The sequence below is a fragment of the Myotis davidii genome, unplaced genomic scaffold, assembly GCF_000327345.1.
Source record: "Myotis davidii unplaced genomic scaffold, ASM32734v1 scaffold474, whole genome shotgun sequence".
Classification (NCBI taxonomy): Eukaryota; Metazoa; Chordata; class Mammalia; order Chiroptera; family Vespertilionidae; genus Myotis; species Myotis davidii.
This window is the reverse complement of record NW_006285783.1, coordinates 263,798-285,103: the sequence shown is the minus strand read 5'-3', so window position 1 is coordinate 285,103 and position 21,306 is coordinate 263,798. Positions and strand designations below refer to the sequence as shown.

The window sequence follows — 21,306 nt, the reverse complement described above, 5'->3', positions numbered from 1 at the left end:
ATTGAGCCTGCAACCCAGGCATGTACCCTGACTCAGAACTGAACCATGACCTGGTTCATAGGTCGACGCTCAACCCCTGAGCTCTCCTGGCCAGGCTCAGAGTCATTCTTTTTTTTAAAAATATGTTTTATTGATATTTTTACAGAAAGGAAGGGTGAGGGATAGAGAGTTAGAAACATCGATGAGAGAGAAACATCGATCAGCTGCCAAGGTACATGCCCTTGACCAGAATCGAATCTGGGACCCTTGAGTCCACAGATTGACGCTCTATCCACTGAGCCAAACCGGTTAGGGCCAGATTCATTCTTGATGATCCCCCCAGTTTACCCAAAATCACAGAGAGCTGATCCCTGCAGCTGTGGTCTAGGGTCCTGTAGTAGCTGGCTTCTCTCTGTGTTCAGCCAATGACAACACTGAGATTAGAAGGAGATTGGAGGGGGAAGCAGCAGAGTCCAAAGGCCTTCATGTCCTCTCTTTCTTGCCAGTGTCTCTCGGCTGTGTCTCCCCCTGGCCGTAGGTTCCATGGTGCCAGCCTCTGCTTGGTGACCTTCTGCCTGGACCCCACTGAGGCTTCCAGCCGGTGGCAGGGGCAGTTCTCTGCTGATGCTAATCTCTGGATGGCTTTCCTGTCCTCTCTTTGGCTTTCATCTCTTGTGTAATCAATCCCCAGCAAGTAATTCCCTCCGAGTTAAATATTTAGAGTTTCCTGGTTGGATCCTGACTGAGACAACATATTGACACACATACCCAGAGTTTCAGTGAAACAGGTATTGGCTTTGGTGGCAGACAGACCTGGATCCAGCAGCTATGACCCCGGGGAAGTTGCTCAACTTCTAGGAGCTTCACTATAAAATGGGAATAACCCCACCCACTTGACGTGATTGTTGTGAGGATTTATGGAAAGTACCTACCACAGAGATTGTGTCCAATAAATGATATTTAGTATTGAATATGGTTTTTGTATATGTGTGCATGTATGTATGAATGTATGGAGAGAGGGAGAGAATAAAGCAATATAATTGAATGTCTACTGTTAAAGGTCCTCTTAAAACATGTTAAAGTAAAGTTTACTTTAGAACAATTTTATAATTACAGAATTATTACAAAGACTAGAGGCCCCGGTGCACGAAAATCATGCACTCGGGAGGGGGTCCCTCAGCCCAGCCTGCGCCCTCTCACAGTCAGGGAACCCTCAAGGGATGTCTAACTGATGGCTTAGGCCAGTGATGGCAAACCTTTTGAGCTTGGCATGTCAGCATTTTGAAAAACCCTAACTTAACTCTGGTGCCGTGTCACATAAATTTTTTGATATTTGCAACCATAGTAAAACAAAGATTTATATTTTTGATATTTTATATATTTAAATGCCATTTAACAAAGAAAAATCAACCAAAAAAATGAGTTCACGTGTCACCTCTGACACGCGCATCACTGGCTTAGGCCCTCTCCCACGTGTCATAGGTTCGCCATCACTGGCTTAGGCCCTCTCCCCGACTAAGCTGGCAGTTGGACTTCCTGAGCACTGCTGCGGAGGCGGGAGCGCTCGCCTGCCATCAGCCCGGCTTCTGGTTGAGCGGCGCTTTCCCTGTGGGAGTGCACTGACCACCAGGGGGCAGCTCCTGCATTGAGCGTCTGCCCCTGGTGATCAGTGCACATCATAGCGACCGGTCATTACACCGTTTGGTAGATTTGCATATTAGCCTTTTACTATATAGGATAGTACAATGAGTTTCAGTATACCCCAGGCACAGCTTCTGCTGTTATTCACATCTTTGTCACAATTAGTGGACTAATATGATACCTTATTAATAACTAAGTTTGCATTTTAATTTTATTTCCACAGTTTTTCCCTACTATGCTTTCTGATCTGTTCCAGAATCGCATTCAGGATGCACATGATAGCATCCTGTTGTGTCTGCATAGGCTCTGATGTGTGTTTCATGAATATTTTCTCCCAGTCTGCAGCTTGCCTTTTTAATTCTCTTACCAGCGTCTTTCCCAAATAAAACACATGTTCAGTTCATTGAAAGGAAAAAAAATATATATGTTTTTGGGTCCTCCTCAAAGACACAAGGATGAATGAGAATTCATAAGCTCTTTTTCTGTCCTTTGTTAATAAAAGTATTTTTTATTATGTTTTTTTTTTTATAAAAAACCTTTTCAATAGATTTGGTTCCCATGGTTAATATGTGTCTTTGTTTTCAGTCTCTTCATCATGAAATGTCTTTGTATATTCAACAACTAAAAATAGACCTTGAAAAAGGAAAAATTAGTGACACTATTTCAAGGCTTGAAAAACAAATAAATAAAGAAAAGAAACTAATTCGCCGAGGAAGGACCAAGGGTCTCATTAAGGAACATGAGGTAAACCACCTGTTTTCCATGTACATTTTGTCCTCATTCCGAGGTTTTCCTTACAGGGCTGTGTGTGTCCTTGGCCTGGGGTTAAATCGCCTCTCAGAATGACTTCATCTGTCTCGCTCCCTGGGGATTATCCCTTATGCAGTTCAATCTCTGACTAGAGCCTGCGATTCTTGCTGTTTAGAAGTGAGAACAATTTAGCATTCAGTTCCTCGTTCATGACTTCCCTTGTATGTTTCTGTGGCCCCTGTCCTGAGAGGCTGGTTACAGACTGTTGCTGATGTACCCACGGTTGCTTTTGTGGGGACACGGTGTCCTCAAAGTCCAGCTTTCGTGAAAGATCTGAAATCAGGATGTAAACCAACTGGGGCAAATCCAATGGTCTCCTTTTGGTCCCCAGCCTATTTGATTGTGCCCATGTATTTGACAGTATGGCCCCTCTTTTCACTTTTTTAAAACTTTCTCCTGCTGTGGCTCTCTTAACGGCAATCCCTCTTGACTTTTTTTCTTGTCTTTTCTTTTTTCTTTTGAGGGAGGGCTTCTTTTTAGTGTCCTTCACACATTTCCCTTTTTTGTTGTGCTGTCTTAATGTTTTAGCTTGGAGAGTCTCTGCTTTTGGCCAGCTTCATGATGGTTCTAGGCCAGAGGTGGGGAGTGTCCGGCGCTTAGGCAGTATAAGGCCCTCGAAAGCATTTGGTCTGGCCCTGCCAGGGCATTAGGGTGAGTTAGTTAAATGTCTGACCAAATAGAGCAGGCCAATTTTTAAGTTGATAATTTTATGTGGCCTGTGAATGATGCTATAATTATCCAGATGGCCCTCGGCAGAAAAAAGGTTCCCCACCCCTGCTCTGGGCAATTTCATGCACTTGGGGGTTTTAGCTGCCCCCCTACAGTGATGGCGCCTGAGTCGTTATCTCCCACTGCGTCCTTTCCCCTGAGCTCCAGGTTCTGTTTCTAACCGAGACATCACCAGTGATCGTCCGAGACCTTGCCTTCAGCATGTCCAACATGAACCAGTGATAGCGCCTCTGAGACGTTTCTTACTCTGATGTACCCTGGTTTGGGAGGGCTTTGCTGTCTCAGAATCCTCTCCCTTTCCTTCCCCTTCCTGCCCACGGAGCCTTGGTGGAGTCAGCTGCCAGGGCCCATCTGTTACTCTGCGAAACAGCTGCTTTTCCATCCTTCCCATCGGCGTTGCCTGACTTATTTCCTCGGCATGATGAGGGGTTGCATCATCTTCCGTACCCATCACCGCGTGAACCCTGGGAACCACAGGTCTTGTGTCACTGGCTCACCGTTACTCCCAGGACATCTCCAGACCCCTTAGGAGGCCGTTCAAGTCCTTCCCCGTCTGGCCCCAGGACATGCCTCAGCCTCTTTTTCTGTGCTGTGCCCTCCACACACTAGACCACTGTCCTTTCAGTACATCTGGAGCCACTCTCCCTTGGCTGCTGCTCCCGCTGGGAACGCCCCCTCTCCCCTTTACCTGCCGGTCTCCTTGTTCTTTCTGCATGAAGCTTGGGTGGTTCCCTCGTGTGACTCCTAAGGCAGGTAGTGGGTCTGTCCCCTCACTTGTCACACCATATGCTCATTATTTGTGTGACTGCTGCAGGGGAGGAAAACGTTTCCCTCGGCTCCCTTGGGGTCCCTGGCAGGGTCTGAAAATGAACCTGACAGATTCACAAGAGAAAGGGGCACGCATTTTATTGAATTTTTACATGCACGTGGGAGCCTAGACAAGAGGTTGAAGACCTGTAGAAGTGAGCAGAGCAGGAAGTCTTGATACCTTCAAGATAACAAAACAATACATTTGTGAAGAATTGACAAGGCAAAAGCGTTTGGGCTGGGGTGGTAAATGGTGAAGAGGTAACAGAAGACCTCTTGGGAGGGAGGATAAAGGTTCGTTTAACAAGGTTTGTTCGCAGACTCCTCTAGTGCCGGTCGGGGCTGAGACGTGTTTATCTCCAGTAAAAGGAGACTATCTCCCATCTTTAGGCAGAAAATGGGGAGCTTTTTCTGTGTTTACTGCTTTTTTGTTTTTAAATATGTTTTTATTGATGGGGAAGGGAGAGGGAGACAGAGAGAAAGACTAATTGGTTGCCTCTCGTTTGCACTCAGTAGGGGATCAAACCCGCAATCTGGGTAGGTCCCCTGACCGGGAATCGAACCAGTGACCTTTCTCAGTGCACGGGACAATGCTCAACCAACTGAGCCACACCAGCCAGGGTTGCTTACTGCTGCTTAATTTTCATGTCAAAGGGGCATATTTTGGGGTGACATGTTATAGTTTCCACATTACTGGACTGCGGCAAATCCCCATAGGGCCGACTGCCTCATCTTTGTTTCTCCATGCCCATCACCACACCAGGCACATGGTGGACAGGCTTACAAAAGATTGCGTTGTTAAAGTCACACACATCTGTTAGTGTCTAATCCTTATGGACTAATTATGTAAACTCATTTGGAACACATTTCCTGCTTTATCCCCTCAATTAGGCCTGCTTTTCTGAGGAAGGCAGCCTGCGCCAGCTTGATCACCACATGGAGGTCCTGCGGGAGCTGTGTGAAGAGCTGACGTCCCAGAAGAGTCAACAAGAAGTGAGGAGGGTGCTCCAAGATTATGAGCAGAAGATAGAAAGACTTCGGAAATGTGCTTCTGAGATTCACGCGACACTGCAGCCCCCTGTGGGAGGCACGTCGAAAAACAAGTTAGTGCTTCATAGGAATAATGACTTGTGAAGGGGGAAAAGTGAGAGAAAAGTCTCTTGCAAAATGAGCTAGCACTGAATATTATTATGCATTTTCTTTTCAGGCTTCATGATTCTCCCTCTATTTCAATATGCCATTTTGATTCCTTCCCAGGGGTACGGTGAACACATCTGAGAATGGAGGAAGGGATGCCCACAGTGAGGCGCCATCTGCCAACTCAGATAATCAGCCATCAACTGAAAAGGTGTTAAATGTGGATAATGTATTTTGCAAGTAAACTCAATCAAGAAGGCCAAGTGTATAATACTCCACTTCTCATTAATTAAGTGATGCTTTTAATGACCTGAGAGGCCCCTTCAGCTGAGAGGTCCCACTTAAGTCATGCAAGGAAGATTGCTTTTCAGAGAATTAGAATGAACTTAAATTTCCACTGAGGGCACAAACAGTTTTTTAAAAAGAGACCATTTTGATCATTAATGACTGTGCACATTACCATTGAGGGTATAAGAGGTTGAGTTTAATCTGTACAGATGCCTCGGCGTCATTGAGATGAGCTAGTTCATTTCTCATCTGTCTTTTTCTCATTACAATGTCTTTTACTTTCCTTGGGAACTGAATTTTCACTTAGAATCCTAAGTAGTGGGCATGTACTGTATCTCACAGCCCCGATGGCCAGTGAGAGGTGGGGCAGGAGCAGAGTGTGTTAGTTTTCAGAGGTCAGCTCCTGCATGTGAGGCTTCTGTCTGCAGTTGACCATCCCTATGTAGCCACAGTCAGCAAGAGCATTTAGGGACCAGGAGAGCTCCTTTATTGCGCTGACGTACTACATAGAAGGTGAGACTCGGTGCAATAAATCTCCTCTATCCCATGGGAAGGCCTTTCTCTGAGCTGAGTAACCTCAAATAAATTGTGGTGTCTTCTGGGATGCTGTATAAGGAGTCAGTAATAAGCCTTTGAATAAAAAAGTGTTTATCTGTTGTAGACAAGTATATTGAAGATATTATGTTGACTGTTTTGCATATTTATTTAGGCAGTGGGATCGATTAAGAATTTGAGCCTGGCATCAGAGTTGAAGCCTGAACAGGAAGAAAAGGATCACAATACATCTATAAATAGTTTACAAGACAGGTAAACTCTTTTAAACAACTGGAAAGTCCACCAAAAATATTTCACCAATTCAAACATATTATCCTATCTAATAATAGACAAATATGGTAATTGACCGTACCTTCGCTATGCCTCCCATCGGCTAATCAGCACGATATGCAAATTAACCGCCAACAAAGATGGCAGCCAATTTGCATACTGGAGGCAGGGTGGGACAGCGCAAGCTGCCAGCGCACTGCCATCCAGGGCAGGCAAGGCAGCCCTGCCCCAGGAGCCGGCCCCGCCTTGCCGCCCGGGACCCGATCGTGTCCCCGGTGGCAAGGCAGGAGGGACCCAGAAGCCAAGACAGATTATGAGGGTGAATCAAAAACAAGACCCACTTTAAATATAAAGACACATATAGATTAAAAGTAAATGAATTAAGCTGCAGCCTGTTTTTCTCAGGGGATAGATATATGCCAAATTTTGTTAGTTGTATAATGGTTATGTTTAAATTATTAACACCTAAGAAATTGGGTGAAGGGTACATATAATATGCTGTAGTATTTTATAGGGTTTTTTTTACATGTATGAGATTATTTGAAATTAAAATATTAAAACAATAAAAATATTAATTGAAATGTGTCTGCATTACATGAAAAATCTCCTAATTGCTTCTAGCATAATTTATTAAATTGTGCTAAAATTTACAAGGCTTCAATTAAAAAATATCTTAATTCTAAATGATATAATAGAAAATATATAATAGTGCAGTTATAAGCACTTATCTGAAAATAAAAATTTAAAGAAGTGAATTTAAAGAAGGGATTAGCCAAAGAAAATATATGCACAACCCATGGGCACAGACAACAGTATGGTGATGGCCAGAGAGAAGTGGGGGGCAAGAGCTGGGTAGAGGGGGCCAAAGGGGGGAAATAGGGACATCCTATATAATAATAATAAAAGGCTAATATGCACATTGACTAAACGGCAAAATGACCGGTTGCAATTATGTGCACTGGCCACCGGGGGCAGACGCTCAATGCAGGAGCTGCCCCCTGGTGGTCAGTGCACTTCGGTATGGGGAGTGCCACTCAGCCAGAAGCTGGCTCATGGCTGGCTAGCGCAGTGGTGGTGGCAGGAGCCTCTCCCACTTCTGTGGCAGCACTAAGAATGTCCAACTAACGGTTTAGACCCGATCCCTTGGGGGCCTAAGCCTTTAGTCGGACATCCCTCGAGGGCTCCCTGGCTGTCAGAAGGATGTCTGATTGCAAGCTTAGACCTGATCCCCCGGGGAGTGGGCCTAAGCCTAAGTCGACAGGTGGACATCCCCCAAGGGGTTCTGGACTGTGAATGGGCTCAGGCCGGGCTGAGGAAACCCCCTCCCCCCCGGGTGCACAAATTTTTGTGCACCAGGCCTTTAGTACTTTAATAAGTTCTTATTATGCTTGGGTCAGAATTTTTGCATGTGGTCCAGTAACTTCAACAGAAATTTCTGGAATTTTTCTCATGCATAATTGACAGTAACTGAAAAACTTTTTTTGTCTTATTTTTTAGATTAAGTAATGTCACATTTAATTTTTCCCAGGTATGATACACACACAGAAACTCTTGAACTACACCTGCAAAACAACAAAGTTAGGATTACTTCTGATTTCCCTAGCGATGGGGAAAGGAGTAGTGCCTGTCTGCAGAATAAACTGGAAGATCTACAGGTAATTATTGAAACTATTATGAGTTTACCTTTTATTAGAAAATAACACCACCATGAATATAGATGTCACCATTTTTGTTGAGGTCCCATATGCCAGGTGTTTCACGAACTTGGTTGGATTGCATGTCTAATGTCACCCGATTCCAGACAGTGATTTGCATCTAAGTATCAAACCCAGGAGAGACTTTGGCTCAGGGTCCTAATTTATCGCGCATGCTCTAATTTGATACTCTTGATATGGTGGCTTGCAAAATTTTTTATTGCCCTTGGGATGGGAATGAGGGCTTCAGATGACTTGGTCAAAACAATGTGGTCGGAGGAAATTTTAACCAACACTGCTTGCTTCTAGGTTGCTCTAAAATCAACAATTCACGAAAAACCAGTGACTCTAAATACTTTTAAGTTGTTCATTGTCTTAACCAAGCTGTCACAATGTCTGTCTGATGTTGGACAGTAAGGAAGGGGCAGGCAGTGGAGGGAGTTTTCACTGTAAGTGCTGGGTGGTCTTCCTGCCCCCGGGCAGAGGAAGTAGTGCCTTTGATTCAAGAGCTACAGAAACAGCTAGTGGTAGGAACATCAATTGTAAGCTCTACCAATAAATACCTTCCTCATTTTGAAGATGATTGGTGCATGGCAATGTGACACTTGTAAGCTTGGAAGTGCATTAGAGTGAACCCCACAGAAAACCCATCAGGTGGAGAAAGGGCCATGTGTGGCTCCCTTTAACACCCTCCCATGTTTTCTCATTTCTTCCTTCCGACTGGCTCCTCTCTATTTTCCATCTGAATAAGCAAAATTCATATGGTAAAATCTCAGTTGTTCAAATGATGGATTTAGCACGTTTTCAACGCAATTAAGAAATTGTCTTGAGACCTTACTCCAGGGACTGAATAATGAGTTGGTTAGAAAAGCTATACTAATACTTGGGGAAAGTGAGGAGCAAATTATACTGATGAGTAAGCAGTAAAATTTTGTAATAACGCCTTATTTTTTTGTTTGTTTGTTTAAAGAATCAATATAAGGCACTGAACAGGTATAGAAGTTTTAGGTGTTTAATTATAAATAAAAATAATTTTTTATTCACTTCTTGTTTGCTATAAATAGTTTTGGTTCACTCAAATTTTCTTTTAGTTTAGGGAGAAACACATTTATTCTCTAGAGGAAGTAGAAAGTCTATTCTTATGGCTGTATGTGTCTTTCTGAATTGTATTCTGTGTACCCAGCTCAGGGGAAGAGGTTTGGATTTGGGTGAAAGGGATATCATTGACTCCCTTGACTTCATTAAAAGGGCCCTCTGATAGCATAGTTAATATCATTGTTCCCTGACAGATCCTTTACTTGTAGATGGCTGGGAAAAAGTATTTTTTTTAATCTTCATCCGAGGATATTTTTTCCATTGATTTTTAGAAAGAGTGGAAGGGAGAGAGGTGGGGGAGAGAGAAATCCACATGACAGAGACACATCTATTGGTTGCCTCTGGCACTCATTCTGACGGGCTGGGGATTGAACCTGGGACCAAGATACATGCCCTTGACCAGGAATCAAACCTCAACCCTTCCATCCATGAGTCGATGCCCTAACCACTGAGAAAACTGGCCAGGGCAGAAACTATTGTTTTAATGTATTTTTATGGGAAGCTTTGTGCCCGCAGTTTGTGGCTGTCTCATTTTATAAGAACAGAATAATTGTGCCTGTTAACCCATAAGCTGATAAATAAATTTATGTGTTTCATCCAGGTCTTAAAGAATGAAACTGATGCTTGCTGGAAAGAGTTTGAAATCACTTCATTGCAGTTAGAAGAGCTAGAGAGTGACATAAAGAAGCCTGTTATAATTAAAGCAAGAGACAAATTAAAGGAGAAAGAAAGAGAGTTCCAGATGATTCTTAATACCAGGTATAATTCTGAGGTCTATTACTAATGAACTTACTAAATTTTTAAATGCCATTTTAAGCTAGGCTAGTACTGTACTAGTATGTTATTTTCCTTAGCTGTCACAACACCCTACGAGAGGCTGCCATAATGATTGCCATTTTACTGATGAGCAAACTGGTAGGGAGGTTAAATAACCTAACCAAGCCACACTACTGGCCAGAGACTTAAGTGGAATTTAAAGTCTGTTGAGTCCTGAAGATCATGCTCCTCCCACTCTCCCCGCCTGGGCATGAATCTGCCCATGTTGCATAACTTCTCTGGGCCTTGATTTCCTTATTTCTAGAATGAGACTGCTGTAATTAGCCCTCCACATAGGATGTGTCTCCCCAGTACATATCCCTGTTTTATCTTGGAGGAAACTGAGGCGAAGAATCTATGTTAACCACCCAAGGTCACGCATTCCAATTTATTATTAGTAGAGCCTATTCTTGGAGCTCTAGTATATTTCCATGAATAAAATAATTAGTATTCATAATGAGGTTTCTTTGTCATCAAGGCAGTGTTAAATTACATTCAGTAATTTGTATTTTACAGTTTTTCATTTAGCGTGGTATCAATTAAGCTAATAAGCATATTTGTATAGGAAACAACTCATTCTTTGGCATTTTTGGATCGCTGGGTTTGTGTTTTAATGTGATGATCTGTACATATCATGGTATGTATTTTTACTGGACAGTTATTTTCTGTTCTTGGTTAAGTCATGGCATTAATGTGTTTTATAGGGTATCTTTCTTCTCTGGTTCCCCTCACATCTGGTTTCTTTTGCACCTAGAATGGAGTCTCTGGAGACTGCGCTGCAGCTTGTGGTACCTGTGGAGAAGGCATCGCTCCTTCTGTGTGGCTCAGACCTGCTCCTTCTGCATGACGTGGCCACTGAAGAATTTCACTTCACCAATGCTGATGGCATTTATCAAAACCTGAAGGTACATACCAGTTCTCACAGTATAGTCACAGAATAATCGGTTCCTTGGAGATTTACTTACACATGTTTATGCGTTTTTGATTATGCATCAATAATATGTATTCAGAATATAAGCGATGACAGAAAAATCTTTAATAAGTTATCCTTGTTATTTATTTCTCAACTCTTTAATTCCTTTCAAATTTGGAAGTAGTTACTATGGAGTAACAAGGTATTTTCTTTGAATTCAAAATGAAGGATTCCTTATGAATGCCTTCTCCAATGACTGAAATTTTAAGTATCATGCTAGACTCACATGCATATATCAGCATATTCCACAGTTTACTTATTCCAAATCCCATCATCAATACAAAATAGTGAGGTTTTTATTTCAGATTATAAACGTATCTCAACAGTTCAATCTGTGGTTATTTTCACTGAAGCAATAGGTTTATATATTTGTTTTCTTTTGGGGACGGAAACATCTGGAAGGGTACCAGATGATAAAGCCGCTGGGCCATCTGGTCATCTGTAATTAAAACGTTGAAACTGTCAGCCCTGGTTAAACTGAGAAGCAGTTTTCTAGATTAAACCTAGTGACATAATTAGAGGTTAGTTTCTGCCCTGCAGCTGTTCTTTTTTCTACCTCAGCCTTTTCAGCTCTTCTTACCTTAATTTTAGGATATCCAAGATTCCATAGCAAAACAGATAGACATTTGTAACAATTTGGAGCAGTTGGACAACTTTGCGTTAAAGGAATTACACCCACTTGATTTACGTGCAACACAGACCGTTATCCTGAAACACAGATCACAGCTTGAGGAGATGAACCACAGAATCCAGAGGAGTAGAGATGCCCTCAGGGCTCTGGAAGACTTTTTGGCTTCCCTGAAAACAGCTGCCCTCCCTGGTGGGCTTGTCACAGACCCCTCAGCCTCCGGTACACAGGTAGCATCAGAAGATACGCTGACAGTGAAAAATAAAGAGGGAGAAATGAATCTGATGAAAGAGAAGGCCAGGCATTTGGATGAACGTTTGAAGATGCTTGATATAAGCTTTAAAGATGCCGGACGGGGTGAAGACATGTCCTGTGAAACACTTCTCAGTGCTCTGGCCAAACCCGTATTGGAGACCTGTGGCTCTGGCAGACAGGAGGAACTCACGGAAGAAGACAAGTTACTAGACGCTTGTATTTTAAAAAATAATGAACTCCTGAAAAATATTCTAGAGGTGCAGAGTCAAATCAGTAAAATTGGTCTTAAGGATCCGACTGTTCCAGCTGTGAAACAACGGTAGGTGTTGTTTCCATCAATTTCCCCCCAAGGTGACACTTGTCTGTGTTTTCAAATGTGTGTTATATTTCACTAGATATTTCCTGTCTATTTCTTCCTATTTCTGTCCTGTCCCACTCTGTGAGCCTTCAGCATTCTTTTCTGTGGACTTTTCAAACTTTCTCCTTGTTGATATTGTGTTTTTACTAAATGTTATGTAATTTTTTTTTTTGCAAAGTTTTCATTCTCACGGACAAAGGAGTAGGGAATTAAGATGTGGATAAAGTACACCAGTTGCTGCAGAGTCGCTTTAGGCGGTGTATTTACTATGTTCTCTTGATGGGGGAAGACTGGAACTCTACACATTTGGTCATAAAGAAGTGGGAGCATCGGCTACCAATGCACAGGGTACCCCTTGCCCCTACTTCTTCCTTGATTATTTGGGCTCATGCTTCCTCCCGTCAGGATTAGGGTGGGGACTGAGCAGGGGTGGGGGGGCATGGGATTGAGGTAAGCTACGGTTAGTGTCGGTTCTGGGGACTGAGCAGAACTGGGGTAAACTGAGGTTGGCAGCCTTCAATATGAGAGCTGTTTTAATTCTGCCATTCAGACGCGGCGTCTCTGTGCCGATACCAACAGGAAAAGGCACTTTTGTGAAGCTCCCCTCCCCTTAGTAAATCTCTCCCGCGTTCTGTCTCCTCGGTCCATCTCTAGTCCTTCAGGTTCAGTGCTCTCTTGAGGTCTTTAGCTGACCAGGCTCTTTCCTCTGAATGTCCCTGTGACCTCAGTCTCAATGAATCTTCCATTCCTTTAGTGCCCCAGTTCCTAATGAGGTGTCAAACGAAATACTTATTTAATTATTGATTCATTGTTAATATATTTTTATTATAGATTCAGAAAGAATACATACATAAACTTTTAAATGAAAATTACACATTTATAAGTAATAATTGCTTTCATTTTATATAGCCCCTATAGAGCTCATTTATTTATTTTATTTTTTAATCCTCACCCTAAGACATTCCTTCATTGATTTTAGAGAAAGAGGAAGCAAGTCGGTGAGGGAGAGAGAGAGAAACATCGATTGGTTGCCTCCTGAACATACCCCGACTGGGGATCAAACCCTCAGCCTGGGTATGTGCCGTGACTGGGAACCGGACTGAGATCCACTGAGCCACACTGGCCAGGGTGCTCATAGGGCTTATTATCTTGAAGGAGGGGTAAGATATCAGTGTATTTGATGCTGAGATAAGCTCTGGAGAAAAATTAAGCAAAGAAGGACAAGAGGGTTGCGATTCAAATAGGGTCATTAACGATGTTTTACTAAAAAGTGACCTTTGAGTAAGTAAGATGGGATGAGAGCTAGCTAAGTGACTACCTGGAGGAAGAACCTTCCAGACTGAGGGAGCAGTGGTACAAAGTCCAGATGTGAGAGTAGGTCTGGCATGTTTGAGGAGAGGCTGGGAGGTGAGAAGGTCAGCAGTGAGGTGAAGAGATTTGAAAGCGTGTCAGGGAGATACTTGATGGGATGAGGCTTAGCTCATGAAGAGACTGTGGGCTATGTGATTACTTTGGCTTTTTCTTTTAAAAACTCTCTCTCTCTCTCTCTCTCTCTCTATCAGAGCACTGTTTGTTTAAATTCTGTAATTTTTCTTTAAAGCACAGCATTTCCACTATTTTACAGTCAAATGTCAAAATTAGATACAGTAGACACCCCTTGTTCATAGTTTTACTCTTTTATTTTTACATATATATTTTTATTGATTTCAGAGAGGAAGGAAGAGAGAGAGAGAGAGAGACATCAATGATGAAAGAAACTAATTGATTGGCTGCCTCCTGTGTGCCCCCTACTGGGGATCAAGCCCACAACCCAGGCATGTACCCTGACCAGGAACAACCATGACCTCCTGGTTCATAGGTCAATGCTCAACCACTGAGCCATACCAGCCGGGCTTGGCTTCCTTTTTTGAGTGGCATTGAGAAGTCATTGGAGGGTGCTGAGCAGAGGGAAACGACCTGGTTTTGTTGTAACTGATTCTCTCTGGTTGATGTGTTTAGTATAGACTAGAAGTTAAGGGAAGACACAGGAAGTCTAGTTTGATCTGTTTCAGTAATCCAGGTGAGGGATGATGGTGGTGTGGACCAGTGGAGAAATGATGAAAAGTTTTAAGATTTCTGGATATTTCTTGAAGGTAGGGTCTACAAGATTTGTTGACACATTGGGGTGTAAAAGGAAGATTGGGGGTACCATTAGTGGAAGTGACCAAGACTGAAATCGTCAGGTAGTGAATGAAAGATCAGGTGTGCTCAGTTTTAGACGTGATAGGTTCACAATACTTGTTTGACTTCCAAGTATGGATATCAGTAAGACTCTTAAAAACAGATGGCATCAGAGTTGGGAGAGAGGTCAGGATTACAGGTATGCACTTGAGAGTTACGAGCATTTTGGAATGCTATTTAAAGCCACGAGTAGCAGATTGAGTTGTCAGGGGTGGGGAACCTTTTCCCTGCCAAGGGCCATTTGGATATTTATAACATAATTTGCAGGCCATCCAAAGTTATCGACTTAAAAATTAAGTTATATTTGGTCACCCCTAATGCCTTGGCAGGGCCAGACCAAATGATTTCGAGGGCCTGATAGGGCCTGCGAGCTGGACGTTCCCCACCCTTGATTTAAATAGACAAGAGGAGAGGTCAGTATTGCACATTGGGAGGAGGGGGGCCGTGGGAGATGAGGAGGAACAAGGCAGAGATGCTGAGGAGTGGTCAGGGGAGTGGAAGGAAAATCAAGAGAGTCCTGGGAACCAAGTGGGGTCTTTCAGCGAAGAGGATGTGAGCAACTGTGTCAGAGGCTGCTGACTAGGGAAGGACGGTGAGGATTTGAGGGGAGCATGAGTTCAGCAATGCGGTGGTTCCTGGAGGTCTTGTGCAGCTTTTGGAGGAGCTGTAGGGGATGGGAGTGGATTCAAGGGAAACCGGAAAAGAGAAAGTAGGGACAGTGAATATCGATAAAAGCAGTTTAGACCCTGGTGAACGGCGTTCATCCCTCCAGGATGAGTTTGCACCTTAACACCCTCAGCTCAAATGACTCTTCTTCTTGCTATGGGAGAGCTTGTTGTACACAGGGTAGACATACAAGTTTTCCCTTCCTCCTCGGACCCCCCGCCCCCCTCCTTAGCAGCCTTGTAGTGCTCTGCTGTTTATGTCTTTTCTTCTCTTCACACCATGCTCTCTTTCCCACTCGTTTACACACACATACGCTTTCTCTTTTTCCTCACATGCATATACACACCCTTTATAAGTGTGTTCATCACAGAAAAATGTTATTGTTTTTGTATATTTATTTTAATAAACCCCATATTAGTATAATGGGAATGCAGAGAGCCTCCTGAACTCTGTAATAGCGATTTTTAATGTGTAATTCTTGTCTTCCTAAACCTCCTGAGCACAAATTAAAGGTGCTGTGCTTCCCAAATTACCCTCATTTGTATCCTGTCAAATTGGCTAATGCTTGGCTATCAATCTTTTCTCTTTCATAATCAAGAAAAAAGTCATTAATCAGACTGGAAAAGGACCTGGATGACTATGAAAAAGAGAAGGAACACTTGCAAGAAATGGCGGGTTCTCTTCCACAATTCACAGACGGCAGAGAGAAAGCTCTGAATCAGCAGTGCCAGAATACAGTGCTCCTGTGGGAGAGCACCAAAGGCTCCGTCACCGAATGGTAAGGACAGAATCCCGCCCGCCTCTGCCAGGTGCCCTGTGGCACAATCAACACACATTCCCGGCACCTAACGGAGGGCAAGCAGGAGTTTCGCCCTGGAGGCGCACTGGGCCAGTGTCTGGGCAGCCCTGCGGTCACGGACTGTGGCTTGATGAATTGAAGAGGTTATCTAGGAAGGCTGACACACACACTGTGTATTAATTCTCCTCCCCTCCCCTGGATTTGTTTTCCGTTGCTGCTGTAACCAGTTACCTCAAATTTCGTGGCTGAAAAATGTCACGAGCTTTTATTACAGTCTGGAGGTCGGAAATCCCCGAATCAAGCTCTGTTTCTTTTGGAAACTTCAGGGGTGAATCCCTCTCCTTGCCTTTTTTATCTTTTGGAGGCTTCCTCTTATAATCCTTGGCGTGTGTCTCTTATTTCTATCTTTAAAGCCAGCAGCTTGGCATCTTCCAATCTCAGTCTCTTTCTTTCCCTCTCCCCCTCCTCTGCCCTCCCTCGCCTCAATGGAAAAAATATCCTTGGATGAGAATGAAAGAAAAAAAAAAGAAGCCATTGCTGCTGTCAGTCCCTGGGTGGCTTGGCTCTCTGGTGATTCCCTTAACTCTGCTCTCAGTGGTCCTTTCACCACTGAACTTTCGAGTACACTTTCTATACTTTCCTTCCGGGACCTGAGTGTATATAGTCAAGATAAAGCCTCTTTGTGGTATTTGATCTAGTCTGTCCTTCAGTTTTACAGAGGAAGGAATTAATGTTCTGGGACCTAAAGTAACTTACCTAAGGTCATATATCTAATTAGTTCCCAGCCATAACTAGAAACCAGGTGTCCTAACTGCCCCATTATCTGTACTATACTTTTTAAAATGGGCTAAATCTAGAATGAGTTAAGTAGACGTTTATAAATAACTTGTGACTTGCTGAACCAATATTGAAATAATCTCCAAGAATAATTCTAGGGAGGCGCAGTTTTTCAAGATGATTTTTGGTTAAGGATGAAATTGAGATGCCGATTCCTCAAGGTCATGAGTCGCAGGTTTCTTTCTAAAGCGTACGTCTAGTGACTTTTTAATATTGATCGGGTGAAAATACGAGTCCAGTAGCTGTTTTTACCACTGACTTCGGATGGTACGTATGTGCCGTCATGCTTAGGTTAAATTGGTAAAACTATTATAAACCATGTCCAGAAGAAAAATCCTTCTGTAACTTATTGGTCATTGTAAGGATAGTGAAAGAGAGAAAGAGTGGCTTTGTTATTTTCAGATGTTTAGCTGTTTTGCATGTTTCCCTTCTGATAGCCTTGACCAGTGTGAACGCGTTTTGGAGCTCTTAAAACAGTATCAGAATTTTAAAAGCGTCTTGACAACTTTGATTCAAAAAGAAGAGAATGTCATCTCCCTTCAGGCTTCGTACATGGGGAAGGATAACCTGAAGAAAAGGATAGCAGAGGTGAGTCCACGTTCCTAACGAAATACCCATGGCCTTGCTCACTAGCCTGGCAATAAAGAGGATATTATAAACGGAGCCTTTTCCGAAACTTTTAAAAGAAGTTACTAGTGACTCTTTTTTACCAAATATCTAAGAATTTATTGAGTATGTCAGCAGAGCTTAAAAAAAAAAAAAAATCAACCCCCAGGTTGATGCTGGGGCGCCTCTGTCTGGGTTCGGCGCTGGCGGGTGGCTGTGCTGGAGTCCGGGGTGGCCCTGCTGCTCCCTCCGGGAGGTGGTAACCGTCCGTGTGTGCACTGACCTTCTGCCTCAAGGAACCTGACACTTCATTGCAGCCTTGAGAGAATGAAGACCGTGGGACAATCCCCTCTGTGGCTAGTGGACAAAGGGAAAAATTACCTTTTTACTTATTTGCTTTCTGCAAAGGTGCGTGAGCTGTTCTGCAGGTGGTTCTGTCGTGTTCATAGCCTCGCCAAGCACAGCTTCATGTTCTAAGAAGAATAACATTTTTGGACACTAGGTGTCATTATTTTCTATGATTTTGTGTGGTTATCCATCAGAGTGGGAGAAAGGGAGACAGAGAAGATCACACTGTCCTCTGTGCTTATTCACCTGCTTATTTTCCTGCTGGTTTGTGAGCACGATGCTAAAGTGCGGTCAGAGAGTCAAAATCCTGTGCGAAGCTCAGTCTGCTTGACCTAGCTGGTTGTTAGAAAGCAATTTTATTAAACTTCCCCGTTGCTGAGAACAGCATCAGGAGAAGCTTACAAGGACGATTTATTCTTTATCTGGAACTCCTGTCCCTGAAGCTGCTGTGGCACTCGGGGTGCAGACACACGGCTGGTGCGATAGCCGAGGAGTAGCCCCTGTCAGGGACCCGCTTTCTCAGTTTCTTGAGACGGACCAGTCAGAAAGGGTCTGGTTTAGATAGATACCAGTTGTACGGTCGTGACTGTGTGACTGGTGTTCCATGAGGGCGGCCACCAAGACCATGAGCAGATAGTCAGTTGGCGCGGCTCCATTGCAACCTGTCCAGCAGAGCAGCTTCTGGGTGTGGTGGTCTCGGAGTCTAGGAGGGTCCTGTCCTCATCCCAGTGGATCTCAGGCGCTGTGGTTCCCTCGGTTCTCAGAGAATCCAGCACGATCAGCCGTACGAGATCCCCTCACCCGTGTGTCCCGGTTCACGTAACTACGCTCCTATGTGCCCCTGACAACAGTTTCCCATTAGGCACTCCTATTTCAGAATCAAGGTCTCAGCCTTAATCACTGTCTTGTCCCCTAAGTCCCTGTCTTGTATGCTGACCAGACATATCTAGTCCCTCTTGCTTGCAGCTGTTCTTGGTTTGTGCTAATCCTCCTTTGTCTACGAGTCCTACCTTTGTCCTGTTAAGTTGGATCCTGTTACCAGCAAAAAAGCTCTGTCTGTCCTATTTGGTGAGGTAGCATCGGTAGAGTACCTAGCAGTGTACCTGGGACTTAATCTTTTAATAGCGTCAGTCATGATGCCCACTGTGTGTGTGGTTGTGGGGGAAGAAAAAAGCACTCGAGTGTTTTTTTTTCCCCAGCTGGTCTAATAATCAGACAGACATGAGACACATTAGCAAGAGAAAAGAACAAATTTAATACATCTCTTTGGGAACCCAGGCTTCATGAGAGAGTCAGCAACCCCATGTGCACTGGAGGTTCAGAGACAAAAAGGGAAATGGGTACGTAGGATATTCTCAGCTAGGGGTGGGGCAAGGTGCCTTGGGGGCCTCACAGGGTTATTGCAGGGTGATAAGCAGAGCAGATGTTCAGTAAATAGACGTTTACCCTGCCCTATAGATAGGTCAAAAGAGGTTACCTCTGATCATCTCTTTTTATGGGCAGATGCCTAATTCAAGTTCATGTAGGTAGTTATGGGAGGGACAGAAGTTTTTCTTGAGTCTCTCTGCTAAAGTTGACTTTAGCTCAAATAATCTATAGGCCCCAGAGGCACACCTTGGGGTAACTTGGCCTTTGGCCTATCTGCATTTCTAAATGGTCTCGCTTCTCAGCTGTGTGAACACTCTTCCCGCAGCCATACCTGTATAACCAAAACTGAAATTTTGACCAGGAAAAATTCCTTCCATCACCTTCAGGCAGGTGGCCCCTCTCCTGAATGACTCTCATTAATGGACATCTAAGTCCAGGTATTGACCCCCCTGCCATCATTAGTGCCTCTGTGGCTATTGTCGCAGTCTGTTTGGGCAGCTGTAACAAAAATACCTTAGTCTGGGTGGCTTATAAACAGCAGAAATTTATTTCTTACGGTTTTGGAGACAGTTCTCACAGTTTATAACATTTTGCTGTTGAGCCCCCCAAAATCTGTTCTTACATGCAAAGTATATTCATTTCATCCCATCAGCCCCCAAAGTCTTAACTTGCTCCAGCATCAACTCTAAAATCTAAGTCCAAAGTCTCATCTGCATATCCTCTAAATCAGATGTGGGTGAGACTCAAGGTATGTTTCATCCTGAGGGAAATTTCTCTCCAGCAGCTGACCCATGGAACCCAACAAATCATATACTTTCAAAATACAGTGGTGGGACAGGTAGGTATATCCGTTCCAAAAGGGAGAAATAGGAAAGGAGAAAGAAGTAATACCAAAACCTAACAAGACAAACAACATGAAACCTTGAGAATAATCCTCTGTGGCCTGATGCTCTGCCCTCACCCCCATGGCTTAACTGGATGACCCTCCCGTCGCCCAGTGGCTCTCCACAGGAGCCTCTGTAGCTCTCCTAGGCGGGGATCGTACACCTTCAGTGCCCCTGGCCTGCGGTCACACACTTGTGGCCATCTTTTCCCTGGTCCTCACACCGTGGCGAGGTCAAGATAACTCTCTGGAGTCTCTTTTATGAGGGCACTAATCCTATTCATGAGAGCTCCACCCTTTCGACTAATTGCGTCCCAAAGGCCCTACCTCCAAGTATCAATACATTGAGGATTAGGTTTCAACATGTGAATTGGGTGTGGAGGGATGTGAAGTTTCATCCTGAGGGAAATTTCTCTCCAGCAGCTGACCCATGGAACCCAACAAATTATATACTTTCAAAATACAGTGGTGGGACAGGTAGGTATATCCGTTCCAAAAGGGAGAAATAGGAAAGGAGAAAGAAGTAAGACCAAAACCTAACAAGACAAACAACATGAAACCGTAAGGCTTGAGAATAATCCTCTGTGGCCTGGTGCTCTGCCATCACCCCCATGGCTTAACTGGATGACCCTCCATCGCCCAGTGGCTCTCCACAGGAGCCTCTGTAGCTCTCCTAGGCGGGGATCGTACACCTTCAGTGCCCCTGGCCTGCGGTCACACACTTGTGGCCATCTTTTCCCTGGTCCTCACACCGTGGCGAGGTCAAGATAACTCTCTGGAGTCTCTTTTATGAGGGCACTAATCCTATTCATGAGAGCACCACCTTCATGACCTACTTACTTCCCAGAGGCCTCATCTCCTAATACATTACATTGAGGATTAGGATAAGAGCTTCTTAGAGTTTCTTATTAAATAACATAAAAACTATATGGCTAATTAATGAACGATAGAATTATTACTTATGCCCAGGTCTATCTGACTGCAGTCATGTTTCAGTCATCACAATAGTGTCTTTCCTGAAAACATATTTGAAGTGTGTGTATGACCGAAGTAAAAATTGGTCAACTTTGCTTCATCTATACCCCTTTCTCAACTTAATGGTTAGCTCACAAAAGGTTGTTTTAAAATTAATAAAATAACTCTAATTTTTAAATATACAAGTCCAGGCATTAAAAAATTTATTATGTTGAGAATCTTATATCTAGCATGGTGTCTAGCATATGGGCACTTTATATATTTGCTGAAATAACATAATTTTGTATGGAAGACATAGAAGTTCTAGTACACTGGTGTTTAATTTTGTTCCCAGACACTTTTCTAAATGACCGGATAAAAGCAAATTTTAGTGCTACTGATCGTTAACACAACTTTCGGTCAATTTTGTGATGACCTAGGTACTGTCTTCAGAAACAGTCCATTTCTGTGGCATGCATTGTCATGATGCTCAGTGGCTGACATATGATACCACTGAGAACGTTTGTCCTCCAAAGCTATAGAAACCTGGATGTTTATCTAGGACATGGTGCCAAATTTCCTCGCCTTAA

The 21,306-nt window shown here is 43.6% G+C and overlaps 1 protein-coding gene across 1 annotated transcript in view; it reads left to right on the top strand.

Moving 5' to 3' along the window:
- The window catches only part of SYNE2 (spectrin repeat containing, nuclear envelope 2), a 257,316-nt gene that overhangs the window by 60,420 nt on the left and 175,590 nt on the right, over positions 1–21,306 (top strand). The window contains exons 22-31 of the mRNA XM_006756713.2: positions 2,206–2,364; positions 4,858–5,069; positions 5,224–5,314; positions 6,101–6,198; positions 7,745–7,871; positions 9,607–9,764; positions 10,576–10,726; positions 11,386–11,996; positions 15,520–15,699; positions 16,995–17,145. Coding sequence (XP_006756776.1) covers positions 2,206–2,364; positions 4,858–5,069; positions 5,224–5,314; positions 6,101–6,198; positions 7,745–7,871; positions 9,607–9,764; positions 10,576–10,726; positions 11,386–11,996; positions 15,520–15,699; positions 16,995–17,145 — 1,938 coding nt within the window. The remainder of the gene's footprint in view (positions 1–2,205; positions 2,365–4,857; positions 5,070–5,223; positions 5,315–6,100; positions 6,199–7,744; positions 7,872–9,606; positions 9,765–10,575; positions 10,727–11,385; positions 11,997–15,519; positions 15,700–16,994; positions 17,146–21,306) is intronic.